The sequence below is a fragment of the Aythya fuligula genome, chromosome 5 (genome assembly GCF_009819795.1).
Source record: "Aythya fuligula isolate bAytFul2 chromosome 5, bAytFul2.pri, whole genome shotgun sequence".
NCBI lineage: Eukaryota > Metazoa > Chordata > Aves > Anseriformes > Anatidae > Aythya > Aythya fuligula.
This window is the reverse complement of record NC_045563.1, coordinates 8,804,280-8,818,934: the sequence shown is the minus strand read 5'-3', so window position 1 is coordinate 8,818,934 and position 14,655 is coordinate 8,804,280. Positions and strand designations below refer to the sequence as shown.

General features: G+C 46.9%; 1 protein-coding gene across 1 annotated transcript in view; it reads right to left on the bottom strand.

Moving 5' to 3' along the window:
* AHNAK2 (AHNAK nucleoprotein 2) overlaps window positions 1-9,474 on the bottom strand; it is a 72,241-nt gene extending 62,767 nt beyond the window's left edge. Inside the window, 1 exon segment of the mRNA XM_032187715.1 lies at window positions 9,107-9,474. Coding sequence (XP_032043606.1) covers window positions 9,107-9,161 — 55 coding nt within the window. The 5' untranslated portion in view covers window positions 9,162-9,474.
* Between the last annotated feature and the right edge of the window lie 5,181 nt (window positions 9,475-14,655).

Here is a 14,655-nt window from a genome sequence, read left to right as displayed (position 1 = left end):
ACCTACACATCTGACAAGGCAGATGGAAGCTGGTTTTGAACACTTTTCTCCTTTCTGGGGATCCCACAGCCTTTGTATCCTTTTATCTTTATTTTAAATCAGCATTGTTTCAATTTAATTCGAGAATAGAGATGTCCCCCAGGTTTAGGCTCACACGTGAAGTGTAAATCTCTGCACATCTCATCAGCGATCACAAGCAGTGAAGGACGGAGTGCAGCTAGCAGGAATGAGGTTGCACTTACAAGTCTTATTTGCACTTACAAGTTTATGCACCAAGTCATGCCTTTCCTGTAACCTGCAGGCTGCGCGAGCTGTGTGTGCTCCAAGCCTGGAGGGTGTCAGGCTGTGTGCTGAGAGCCAGCATGGGCAGATGCCTGGATTAGGGCTTTTCCATGGTCTTTTGAAGTACCCATACATGACGAGCAGCACAAACTACTGGTGAATTGACACCCTCGAGCAAGGACAGACTTTTATTCTGAAAAAAATACTTAAATCCAATCTGCTGCTGTGTAATGTATATGCCAAAGGGACAAAATATGGTGTAAAATAAGATCTCAGCGAGCTGCGATCCAGCTTACATATTTGGCCTGCTTAATTCAAGGATGAAAATAATTACACAGTCAGTCTAAGCAATCCCAGAAGGATCTGAGCATATGAAATATGGTCATCGCGATGAGCGGAAGGAAGGGAGAACTACACTAGTTTCAGTTCCCCTTGGCTTCCTTCTACTCGTGTGTGAATTTGGCCCAGAAAACTGTCTGGCATTGGGGCTAGTGATCATTCATCCCTTCTATTTGCACAAGAATGTGGGAAGGGCTTAGAAAAAGCTCCTCTTCTCCCATCTGGGGGCCTGGGTGGGTGCCAGTTAAGTCAAATGATTCATAACCATTTCAAGAAGCTCCTTGCCACTCTCTATTTTGCAGGCGCTTGTGAAGAAAGCAAACATACATGCCACAGCAGCACGTAGGTTGCTCTGTCAGGATGGGGGGGGATCCGACTTTCTGCTGTTTGTCATAACAGCAGTGGCAGGAGAAGGAAAATAAAACCAGCTTATCATCCTAGCACGCATCCAGCCCCGGCAGCTGGGGGAAATGAAAGTGAAGAGATGTAAGGCACAGGTGGAAGCGCTGGATGCAGCGTGTGCTCAGAGGAGCAAGGAGGTCACTGGAGCCCTGTGTGATGGTGAGGAGAAAAGCCAGCGCCTACCTGGGTGCCACGGGCAGCTCTCCGTCCCCGTCTCCCCGCTGACAGCCGTCCCCGCCGTGATGAATGAGGTGCTTCGGGTCATTCATGGGCCCCGGTCCCCGGGGTGGGGCGGATTTGGCCCCAAACCCCGCCTCACATCATGTGAGCCGCTCGTGGCCAGGGCTTCCCAAAGCCAACTCCCTTTGCCCGCGTTCCTGCAAGCCTTCGTGAGCTTCTCCGCATGCTGGGCGGCAAACAGCAGCCAGCCCGCCTTGCCTTTGAGCCCTCGCCAGGGCTTTGTTTGTTTTCTCTTCTGTTCAAAACATTCCTTGTGTCTCCCTGCCTCGCTTAATTAGCTACAATGCTCAGCTTCTCCTGTTTTTAAGCAGTGCCTAAACAACAGCCGGCCAGATGTAGGGAGGCTTCTGTACGGCTGTGCTGGACAGGGAAGGTGCCACTCTGCATGTCCCCACTGAGGGTGATGGGTTCATCCCCACAGTGATGAACCTGAAAGCAGCAGTAGGGAAGACATGGTGGTTTGGGGTTAATGACCAGAGTAGGGCTGGTGCCTCGGTCTTGCAGTGCCCTGCAGCCCACACTACCACATTTTTGTTCTCTGAATTGAGGAAACTTCTTAACCACACCTGCAATTGAAGGAGGGGTGGCAAGGGCACAAAAGGAGGATGACACTGCAGACAAGGGAATGCCTCCAAGGGGTCCTCAGCAGCCAGGAAGGGTGGGAAGCCTGAGAAAGAGGCATATGGGGAATGGGAGGAACGCCCTTGGGACAGCTGGGGAGGAGAGGTGAGGAGAAAGACAGAAAGGTCGTGCACAAGCAGGTAGGTCAGAAAGAAAAGTGGCCTTGGATATTTGGAGCAGTCCCATCAGATGGACCTCCAAGACGTGTTTTAGAGGTCTGAGTGAGCTGGACTATTCTCATATCCCCATCACTTGCTTATCTTTACCTATCACAGTGCAGTCTGTCCGGGGGTTAAAACTGCAGTTTTCGACCATGTGGCAGGCTGTTGTAATCCATCTCTATTACATAACCCAGCAAATATTCTGCTAAAGTTCAGTTATATTGCAGGGCTGGTGATGGCGAGGATCAGATTCTCCTTTACAACTTCTTCCCCTTTGGAAATCAGGGCAGCGACACGCAAGTGACAGCTTTTCCTCTGCTCGCCAAGTTCAGTGAGCGGGCAAAGGCGCTGTGTTCGCCTTCACATCGGGCATGTTCTGCTCATCGAGGAGCAGGTTGGCATTTATCCTTCCTCTACTCACTCCCGCTTTGGGACAGGGCAGGGATTAGAGAGTATGAGACAAGCACGGCACAGGTCGAACAAAGAAATGGGAACAGTGTAGAGGGGAGGTGAGTTATCCTTAGGCTGAGTTAGGTGGAGTCCAGCTGCTCTTGTGCTGTTTCAGTAAGGTCACTCTGGGAGTAAGAGCGGACACAATGAGGAAGGGAGGATGACAAGAAAAGTCCTGTTATTTAGCTTCTTCCTGAGATGTTTTATAGGTTGCTTGACATAAAATTTCATGATTTTTCATGGAAAAGCTTTTCTAGGATGTTTTTGTCCTCCTCCCTTTAATGCTACTGCTGCCTTTGTGGTGATGCGGGACCTGTGCAGCACTCCAAGTCTCATATTTTTTCCTGCTGCTCCTCATCTGTGTAGGGACTGGAGCCCAACACTGCTTCTCTCTTCTCATTAGGATTCCTGGCCTTTCTCTGTAATACAGACAGCAGCTGCTGAAAGCTCAAAAACTCTGAATGTTGATCCAGATCCCCAGTTGCTCTGTATTTTAGAACAGCTTGGGTTCCAGCTCCTTCACACTTGGCTGCTCAGTCTCACCTTCTTCACCTTTTTCCATACATTCTGTTCTAGTCCTTTTTTTTTTTTTCCTAATCATTGCTTTATTCTAAATGTACTAAGGCTTTTTGTGGCCCAACTACCTCTTCCAGTTATGCTAGCGTGAATCTAGAGTAAATCTGCAGGTGTAATTGGGATTGTAAGATAGGAGATGAGTATACATTCCAGCAGCTGGAGCCAAAACCAATGCCACCACCGTCAGCATCTTTCTTGCTGTTGTTCCTAATATCAAAGAGAGTCTGTAGCCTGGGAATGATGATATTAATCATCAGACTTGCACAACGTCCCTACTTCTACCATCTCCAGATACTTTACAGCCATTAATTAAATATAGGAGCCCAATAAAGAGAAGGGTATTCATTTTCAGGGTGAGGCACTAAGAAGGCAGCAATGTTCTCAAAGGCACATATCAAGGGTCCAGCCTTGCTTTGTGGTGAATTCCCCCATCGATTATATTAACTCACAGTCAGCAATAGGAGTCAGCAGAACAGTCCCCATAACTTGTCTCTGTGCTGCCAGAACATTGATCCCCTGGGAAAATGGGTTCCACAGAAATGCTAAATTTTCTCTATGTAAAGCAGAAAAAAAATGATAAGCTGTATCGAATTTTGGGTCAGTAGAAGAATCTTTTCTTGTTATTATGTTAAATAGTGGCAGTAGAGACCTTTACAAAACAGAAACTGTATTCTCAAATGAGAATTTCTGGGGCAAACCACCCCATGTAGTAGCATTGGCTTCACTGAGGGCTCTCACATTTCCTCTCCCAAGTAGTGGCAGCAAGATTTGCAATATCCCAGGAGTGTGGAGTGGTTTCACCCCTTTCATGCTAGTGCTGAGTCTCAATGGGAGTTCCTGACGTTGATCATCAGTCCAATATGAGCGCTGCTTCTGTGTGACCAGACTTTGAAAACAAAAGTGTAGGGAACCTGGCCTGTTCTGTATTCATGCACATCCACAGCACGTCTTCTGCAGGACGTTAAAGCATGCTGCTTCGTGCTGCATGTCACGAACTTTAAAAAAAGAATAGAGAATGAGTTTGGAAAAAAATCCTAGGTTATACAGTGCATCTACCTTCTGTGCCCTATGAAAATGGTGAAGCATATAAGGCTGTTCTCTTTATTTCTTTTTGGTGCCTAGGTGGGCTCTCACAGTGAACTCATTCAGTGGTCCATCCCACCTGTGCATTTCATAAGAAAAATTCCATATTGAGGTGAGATGGAAAGCTCTGTGGTGGTGAAGGGGAGGTGAAGGAGTTTTGTGTCTTTCCTTTTACGTATTCTATGAGTGCAGCATTGAGCACATGCTATAATTTACAATGACTTTGCCAGCATAAATTTACTAATATTTCACCCACAATAATTTTACCAACTGGACACTTTTTTTTTTTTTTTTTTTTTTTTTTCCAGCCTGTTCTGGCAGAGGAACTCACACAGATAGAAATCTGATGGTGCAATTGTACTAAAGAAAACCCTGCAAGCACAGCCAGGACTAATTACTCTAACCTCAGACCTGGCTGCTGTCCACACGATGAGGCTCTGTGCCGGCACATGGACTAGCAGAGTTTGTAGAGGAACAAACTGATGGAGAAACAGGAATGAAAGGCTACGCTTGTGAAACCTTTATGGCCCCAAAAATACTTCAACATACAATGAAGATGTTAAGCCAGTAAGTTTTGGTCCGTAGATGCTACTACTTAGTAAGCCCATAGGGTTAAGCCTAGAAAAATGAGGATCTTGAAGGCATTTTAAAATTCATCTGTATCTTGTAACCAAGTAAAGTTATGTAATTGCCTGTGCTGATGTAAAGACGTGGATGTAACCTTGAGACATGGCTATTCCTTTGGTATTTGACAGATTGGTGGTGATCGTTTTCCAGAATGAATGGACTCCAGAGTGGGTTGAACATGGTGGAGGAAGCTCCCTTGTAAGGGGGAACAGCTCCAGGTGCCTTTTCTGTGGCAGCAACACTAAGAGCTCCCCCCTCCTCTGCCCCTCCTCAACACCACCTCATCCCCAAAGGTGTGCACTATGTGGGAGCAGGGTGAAAACAGCCCTCTGGCAACCTCACTGCCAGCCAAAATCCCATGGGGATACCACATCACTAAATATCACAGCCCCGAGCATCCCAGGGATTCAGGCTACCAGAGGTGACTGTGGTGGGGATGGGGTGTTGATGGGGACAATGGGACACGGTATCCAGGCTTCTTGTGCAGCTGCTCCTTTGTATGGACAAGCGCATCCCAGCTGTTTGTTGGCTGTTTGTCTTGGCAGTGAGTCCTCACATCAAACCGAGGGTGTCATTTATCCTCAGCATCAACAGCCCCCACCAGAGCGAGCAGCAAGAGCTGGCAGGGGGCTCCCTCTGGCCTTTGCTTCACATTCCTCCACCTCTCACACAATAACAAGGGTCCTACAGAAGAGACCTCGGCCAATTCTCTGCCTCTTCCTTGTAGTTTTGAAATGCAACAGTCAAGAAAAATCGTGTTTTTCAGCCGGTTTTGGTTTGCTCCCAGGGCATGTCCGTTCCTCTCGTGAATCAGAAGCGGTGGCAAACACAACGTGCTGTGCCTCTATCGGGTACATACCATCCCCATTCCTTGCTATTCGATGGAGAACAGCAGCATGGTTTATTGCCCTGTGGATGGACAAAGAGAGCCTTGTTCCCTGTGGGACTCTGTCATGCTGATGTTTCTTTTCCACTTGGTGCTTCTGTGTCACCAAAAGAGCCGGTGCGCACCCATTGGACATAGAAGTGCAAATTTAATAACAAGAAATAAAAACTTGTGAGATGGCTCTAGGGAGGGAGAATAGAGAGAAGCCAGAGGGATGCAATTTACTGTGCCTGATTCACCGTGCTGGCAGGGAGCTCTCCGCCAGAGCCAAGTGAATCAGATCCTCTTTCAGCCTCTGCTGGCACCACAGTTATTTTGGTGTCACCATGGATAGAAGGAGCTTATATTTGGGAAGCTTTTTTAGACAGACAGTGAGTTTAGACACTCTGACGTGTGCCCTGAAACTGAAATGGCCTGAGTCATCTTAACATTACACTGGTGAAATAAGTGAAAAAATAGGGAAAATCAATTAGGGTGGGATGTCAGGTCAGAGCCTCTCCTGAGAGCCAGGGAGGTTGCTCCTTGCCCACGCTGGGAGCCTGGCTCCTGCAGGTGTTGTTTATCTCTCTCATTTAATGGGGCTGGAGTAGTTGCTGTTGCAGCTCGTAGACAAACATCTTGAGAAAATTTCTAAGAAAAAATGCAACTCCGCTGGCATTTTGCTTTGGGTCCTTTAAATCTGTGTGCCGCATTCAGCAGCTCTTAAAACAGAATGGACACCCAGCCCTCAAAGTGCCTTTAGCATCACAGATATAATAGCAGAGAAGAAGGGATTTATTCAAGCTGTTAATGTTTTCTGAATGTCTCAGCTTGCAAAGGTGTCCTGCCCATGGATTTTCACAGCCCTGACCCATATATCATGAGTGCTCATGTGCTGTTCTCACACAGCGCAAAAATGAATCTGGCACCTGAGAAGCAGCAACTTTATGGTCCAAATGCCAATTCAGCAAACCCCAAAAGTACGTATCTTGTTTTGACCCCATGCTCCAGTCCTGTGGCCATCAGGGGGCCATCAGGAGGCCGTACAAACCTCCTCAAGTGTCTCACTGAGCTGAGTCTTTTAAAGAGTGTCATCACTTTCTGGGAGTTCAGGCCAAGCCCCAAAAAAGATAAAGAGCAAGCATAGAAAATGTTTGTGCTAGAAAGACCTTTATATTTTAGGATTTGGCCAATTGCCACAGTTTGCTGATGCAGACACTCTCTTCTGCTACTTATTTGTTGTTCTGACTCAAAAGTTATCCATGGAAAACATTGTCTTGGTGTTCATCAACAACTGCAAAATGCTCCCGGCATCCTCCAGATGTCAGGTCTGAGTGCAAGCTTGTGCTTGCCCGGCTAATAAGGAAAACTAGCAAATTTTTGTTTATCTGTTTCCCACCTGTATTATCATGACAGTCAGCTAATGCAAGGGCAGATGAACATAGCCAGCAGAGATTGCAGCTTACGAAACGAGCCTATTTTTAACAAGCTTCCCTTCCACTCTGCGGAGGAAACAAGGGATTTAATATGCGCTTCTTGATGTGGGATTCACTCTGTGGTTTTCCCCACCCTTTTTCAGATGAGCCTGCCTCATCGCCAGGCTAAAACCCCTTCTACCTTTCTCCTGGACTTGGCACGCTTTCCCAAACACACATCACATGCTCCAGGCAGCCAGCCAGCCTACCTGTCTGAGAAAAACAGACCTGCTTTTCCCTGCCGCACCCTGACCTCTGAGGATGATAACCCGCTGGCAAGAAATATCAGCAATAACTGTTTGGAAAACAGATGCCTGTTAAGTTTCGCATGCAACTGGCTTTCCCTGCTGCCTCCCTTCCCAGCCTGGCCTTCAACAGCCACCGGGATGCTCCCCTTGCCCGTGACCCACCACAGCATCCTTTCACACCGCTGGAAAACTGGTATCGGAGAGATCCCAACCCGTGTTCGTGGCATGGGAGCATGACGTTTCCTGAGCAACAAATACCCAAACCTTTTTGCTAATTGCTGGGGAAAGCCTGGAGGGTGGCGATGTGGAGCGCTCTGCTAGTGTTAAGCTTTTATTTGTTTCTATCAGGTAGCACCTAGAAGTCCCAACAACACGTCTCTGATGTGGAATATAGCAAAAACCATTAAACTAATTTATTTCCTAAGTAAATAAACCCGTGCAGGCAGAGAATCAATAGGAAAATGAAGCTGAAAGAAAATCTTTCCCCCAAAACTTACATTGAATATATTTTGAGAAAATCAAATGAAATTACTGTCTGGGTGTAGCACTAAAATATTTGCTATGATCTTGCATCAATTCAGTTACCTAATCTAAACACCAGGTAAGCAGCAGAGGGTTGTGTTGTATCTTTTCAATGGGTGGAGACAAATGACTTATTCCTTGAGTTGGCTCCTTCATGTCAACAAGGCAATTCAAGCAGCAAGATGCTACTTTGTCTACTGGGAGTCTGGCAAGCAATCTATGACTTTCCATTGTTGTGGAAAATATAATCCTAAATTATTTACTACAGAAAAGCAGAAGTAATCAGGCATATTTAAAAAAATACTCTCCACTTTTAGTCTATCAAAATGTTTACACACTGTATTTTGTAGATAACAACTTCTTCAACCAGAATAAATAGCGAGCAAATTTATTACAGAATGTAAATAAACATAGATTTGGTATGTTTTAGGAAAAAAAAAAAAAAGTACTGTAGAAATTTCAGATTCCTGGCATTTTTGCAGACACAACCTTAAGACTACTAGTTGCTTATTTTAAAACAGGATAATCTGTGCATAAATTAAAAAATGGATTTTTAATTTATTGATATACTTCTGCCAGCTAAGAACTGGTTTTCATTACTCTTTTGACTCATTCCTGCAATCATCACTGTTCTGCTTCAGCAATATTTTACATTCAAATGAATATATTTTCCCCTTTAAAAGAGGGGTTAGGTTTCTAATTTCCTTCTGCTCTGCAGTAGGGAAACACAAAGAAAAAAAAAAAAAACCTTCTTCCAGAGTGCTGTATTGTTCAGCCAACAGATTGAATACAGAGCATCGGACACGTTGAATTTGCAAACACACACTATGCAGCACAGCTTTTAGCTATTGTAAATGCCAGGTAGATTGTATCATGCACCATATCCTGCCAGTCACTTCCTAATCGCTATGAGAAATGAAGGGCAAGCATGTGAATTAAGGCATGCAATCTGAAACAGTTAATTTAGACACAATTGAATTTAATTTGTATACAAAGTCAATGGCTTCCCCAAGCTTAGCTTCAACATAATGTAGGCACCGAGGAAAGTTTAGAGGAGGCTTTTCTTAACACTATTTTTCCTTATCTGATTCATGCAGCATCAGAGAAAGCCACACCCTAGAAGCTGCAGGGTTTGCCTCGGCGGTTGATTCGCAGCTAGCAGAGCACAGAAAAGCAGAAGCAGAATACAGAAAAGTATAGAAAATGTAAGCCCACCACTGGCTGGAGATCCTGGCCAGTTAGGAAGAACTAGATGAAAGCAGTCACACATCTTGGTAGATTATGGTGGTACAGCAATAACAAGAGAGGAAAACTTTGTCTTTGCAGAGGATCCCAGTGCAGAATCAGTCCCAATCCAGAGGAGGAGACGGAGACTTTGTGACTCTGTGCTGCAGGAAAAGTGCAGCTAGACTGAAACTAAATGCTGACACACTCCTTAGCCTCTCCGTGAATATACATCCTCGGATGCCAACCAGATTATTCCGGGCTGCCCTGCATTGCATTATGCCTGACTGATCACTGCTTGCAGAGCTGGAGCTTCAGGTCATTGCAGAGAGAGAACAGGAGTGATGTGGATGTTCCTAGCCGAGCCCGAAGACACTCAGGGAGATTGATGAAGGATACCCGGGCTGCCCGATTGGCTGCTGCGCTCCCCGAGCTCGAGTTGAGAGGGCAAACAGAGAGAGCGCAGCAGCCTCCCAGGGACGGAGAGAGCCAGGAGAGCCCCGGGGGGACAGGAGCCAGAAACAGCAGGGCGAGTTTCTGCACGCTTCCCTGGGAGAAAGCAGGGAGGTGGGCAAGGAAGGGGAGTGGATCCCTGGATTTTTTCCTCCTGGGAGGCAGGGCCCGATCCGAAGCCCCCTAAAGCCAGTAGAAGGGATCCCACTCACCTGCTAATGCTTAAAAATCACACGCTTTAAGTCTGTTCTCCCAGCAAAGGAAGGGGCTTGGGACCCAGCCTGAGAATGAGCTTCATCTCATTTTCCAACCCAAATTTCCGAGGATGGAAAAGAGCAAGATATAAGTTATATGAAACTCTTAAGCGCTGCACTTATTAAAATGCTCAGTCATTTATGCAAATGCAAATCAGGCAAAGAAATCCCTAAACCCCTCCATGCTTTTCATTAGTAATTCTTATAAAACATTGAAATTGTGCTGCCCATTCCACATGCAACCAGCCCAGGGCCAGAAACTGCTGCTGTGTGAGAATGTGCACTAGGTCTGATACAGTGCCCACTGAGATTAGTGAGACCAGCCTTCCTGATCCTGGTGGGAGCTGAGGATAAAAGTCAGCAACCAGTGCAAGCCAAGAAGTGAGAATTGCTAAGGGCAGGGAATGTGCCTGTACTGGCACCCCTGTTTCCTATTAGTGACTACTGCATTGGTATTGGTAAGGAAAATGGGACAGGAAGGGGCTTCAAAGCTTCCTGATAGAGCTGGATGGTAGGGAGTGCCCCTATCACTGGCATGTCATGGCCAGGACGGTGTACATGTGACTGCACTGCTTCTGGCACTCAGGTTAGCTCATACCCAGTCCCCAAGTCATCTTAATGGGCATAATCCCCATGACACCAGTTTGCTGGTCCCAGCCAGGACTGGGGGGATTCAGTGCCTCGAAGAGCACAGGAATGGTGACTCCCACCAGAAGTGGGGTATGTGGACTTCTGAGGGTAGGGTTCAACTCCCATGACTCTAGACATCTCCAGAGTAAATGTCTGTACCCTGTGCCCTGCTGCAGCCAAAGGACTATAGTCATTCAACCCTGTGTTGGTGTTAAGAGACTGTGCCATTCACTTCATTGTCTGTACAGACCTCAGTGCCTACAGTCTCACCTCCATGGCTGTAAAACCTTGACTTCTTGACCTGCCCAGAGGGTCCAAATGCCAAGATGTACCTACACTGCAGGCACTTACAGTCAGGTGAGACAAATTCCACCCAAGGTGTTTGTGGGACTGTAGATGCCCGAGGCAGGGGATCACAAGACAGGACTGAAGTTGTGTTAAATACACCAGCCCAGATGAACCAGCTGTCACAGTGCTGGGCCAGGGCCTGTGCCAGACACAGCCTCTGCTCTAGGAAGGGAGTGCAAGGTCACAACTCTTGCTTGTGTGGGTCAACAATGCTCTGCCTCTGCGTGTCCCTCACACCTACCTGGACCTCAACAGGGCTTGAGAAGAGGATATTTACCATCTCAGCACAGTCCATTGAGGCACCATGTGGGTAGGAGTGGTAGTAGCAGTTAATAAATATAATAGTTATATGTAACAGTTAATAGTTATATAACAGTTAATAAATATTTTGCTAGAGTATTTATATTCTGCTACCTATGCCTGATGGCATAAATCCCTGGATGGCAGGGCTAGTCCAAAGCCCTACCACTTGTCACAGATTGAGTATGGGGCAGATGAATAAGAACATAAAGAGAAGTGACTCAGGGATTTTCTGTGCGCATGGGATGTGCTTTCTCTGTATTTACAGAACCAGCTGATCAGGAGAGCGGTGTGGCATCTGACAAGTGAATTATTCTTAGTGCAGCACAGGAATTAAAAATACATGTGTCATTTCCTACTGTTGACAGGCCTTTACAAATTATGCTTTTGAACATAGTAAAATATTCAGTGAAGATGAGAAAAGTTCCAGTAAAAATGCACACACAGACATGCGCACTCATGCACACACACACAGAAAGTAGAGCAGCTCAGCTGGAAGATTCCCCTTATTTACTCATTTCAGCCATGAGATTTCACCTACAAAGACAAAATACTTCTTAGAACAGGTCCTTTTTTGGTTAGTTTTGTTTTTGCCTGTAATATCAGTAGTGAATTCCCATAGAAAGCAGAAACTTTGCGGTGTCAGAAATGCCCCAATACGTCACCATCTGGCCCAGGAAGCAGCAAGGCAGGACCTGGAAGAGATCCATAGTTGGGAACTAGGTTGAAATTAAGTTTGGGGGTTTGAAGCATGACATGTGCAGAAATTAGTCTAGCACTGTGCTGCCAAACACCCCAACTCTCTGTTTGGGCTGCTGTCTAATGTTGAACACACACACACTCTGGAGGCACCTCATTTTTTTGCCCAAGAGATTGGATCTGCTCTGGCATGTACCCTCAGCTGTCTGGTGGGAGAAGCTCAGTCTTCCTGCACTCCTGTGCCTCCTCAGCCCCTGGATCTCTGATGGATCTCCAGAGATGTTAGGTGTCCTTGGAGCATGCGTAATCCACACTAGAAGATTTGGGCTTCTCAGCCTGGTGTGGTTTAGGGTGGTGCCCGATTTTACAATAGCACTCCAGTGTATGGAGCACTCTGCTGGATTGCTGACAGTCCAGGCACAACTCCCTCTCTGTTTTGCGAGGGTTTGGATCCACACCTTTCATACCTCAGAAGAACCAGATACATGAATAAATGGCAGAACTGGGTCTGGAAAGTATTGTCTCTTGGAGTCTGCACTTGCAGGGACTCCCTATGAGCCGCAGCCTCCTCCAGGCCATGCCCACCTTCGGCACCGGGGGCTCCTTCACGGGCTGCAGCGTGGAGATCTGCTCCATGTGGGACCCATGGGCTTCAGGGGCACAGTCTGCTCCACCAGGGGCCTCTCCACAGGCCACAGGGGAACTTCTTCATGCCTGGAGCACCTCCTGCCCCCCTGCTGCACTGAGCTTGGGTCTGCAGGGATGGCTCCCTCACATTTTCTCAGTCCTCACTCTCCCAGCTGCTGTGGCACAGCAGGACTTTTTTCCCCCCTTTCTTAAATATGTCTCACAGAAGCACAAACAACTTCAATTATTGGCTCATCTCTGGCCAGAATTGTTTCCCTTTTGAGCCATCTGAAACTGGCCCTTATCTAACATGGGGCAGAGAGGCTCACAGAAGCCACCCTTGCAGCCCCCCGCTACCAAAACCTTTCTATGTAAACCCAATACAGCCCATCCTCCCTCAGCCCTTCCCAGCCTTCCTGCTGGTCTCCAGAAGTATTTTCAACCTGTGAATACAGCTTAGGCTACATTTTCCTGAGCATGTCCTTTCTCTGTAAAACCCAAATGCCTCAGCCTCTGAAGATGTCCTCCCTCCATTGTTCATTATGTCTAACCAGGTGGAGATGCCCTCAGGGCTGGCAGCTGGGTCTGATGGCAAATGTGTCATGGAAACATAGACAGATGACAGAAGAATAGGGAAAAGCAATTGCAATGTGCTAACACTCCCCTCAGGGGCTGTGAATGAGAACAAGATAAAAAAAAAAAGACAATAGCAGGCCTTTCCTGTGACATTTTGTACCCAGAAGATTTGCACCAGGAGAAGAGCAGCCCCTGGTGCAAGTGCCCCATGGGTTGTAGGATGGGAAAACTGCCTGTCCCAGGGCCTTTTTCCATCTGCTGCTCTGTGTCCCTTTGCTGCTTGTCATGACTCTGCTTCACGAGACCAGGCTGAGTTGGCTGTGGTATGATAGAGCTGTGAGGCCGGACCAGACCACCAGTGGAGCAATGTCACAGAGTGAGGCAAAGTCATCACATTTCAGAAGAAGGTCAGTGGTGTGATATTTCTGGACCCTCTGCTTCCCACTGAGTCTAAAAAGTACTGGAGTGAGGTACTGGGAGAGTATGTTTGTGTGAATAAAAGAGGGAACAACTGAAATGTCTTTATTTTTTTTTTAAGAGGGACAGGTGCAGTATAAGTTCATTTTCAACATATGGTGAATGGAATGAGAATTCACCTTCAAAGAGAGATTCTTCCCCCGTCTTCAGTGCCAGGCCTTGCAGATGCACACATCTCTCCCATCCCTGAACAGGGAGCATGGAGGGCAGGTTCAGTCCAGTTGTGCCATTTCATTGCATGCGTATGCATGCACAGTGCTGATCCAGCCACCTCAGAGTCTCTGAGTTGTCTTCATGGGGCTGGCAGAGCCAACACAGTACCTGGGGGAAACCTGTCTGCCTCCAGAGTGGCCAACTGAGGCAAGGCAGGCTCACTAAATGTCCCAGATAGCATCACCTGCCTGAATTTGGCCAACTGAACCTAACCAAGAAGGTCTAACCTCCATATTGTTAAAGCCAGGTCAACATAACTGTTCTGTATCTAGACCAACTGAATAACTGGGAGATTGGAATTACTCTGTGCTGAGTATTTATTTTTCTACATACATTCCTATTTATTTGGCTTGATTTCCTCTTTCCCTTGCAATTCAGCTTTTCTAAATACTGAGGCACCTGTAAAGATGGCTTTTCTAGAGAGCTTGTGTTCCTATTCTCTCTGTATGCGTTCATTGGATAGCAAAGGTAATTGGGGCTTCCTCTTAGAAACTTCCCTCTCTGGCTGTATGACTTAGCTCATTTCATGAGTAAGGCTTTTCCAGCATGATTTATTTATTTACCTGGCACACCACGTTCCCTCTGCATTGTTCAAGGAGGGCAGCCCACGCAGGAGCACAATGGCAGGGCGAGAGTAGGGTATGGAGGAACCAGGCTGGCTGCAGCGCACCTGAGTTCCTCCCACAGCTGGCTCATGGGCAGCTGCACATTGAGGCCATGATCCCATCAAAAAATAGAAGGACTAGAAGAGAATTTGGGCTGGAAATCTACCGGAGGTATCCTGAGCAATTTCTCCAAGTTTTGGCTATATCAGCCCTCACCACATCTGAATGCTAATGTGTTTGAATGACATTGCCATGGGTCAGCGACGGTATGTACAGGGGAAGGAATTCCAGCTGTCCTCTTGCTTTGCAGCTTTCATACCACTGAAAGGTTAATGGGGCCGAATGCCTCCCTGATCCT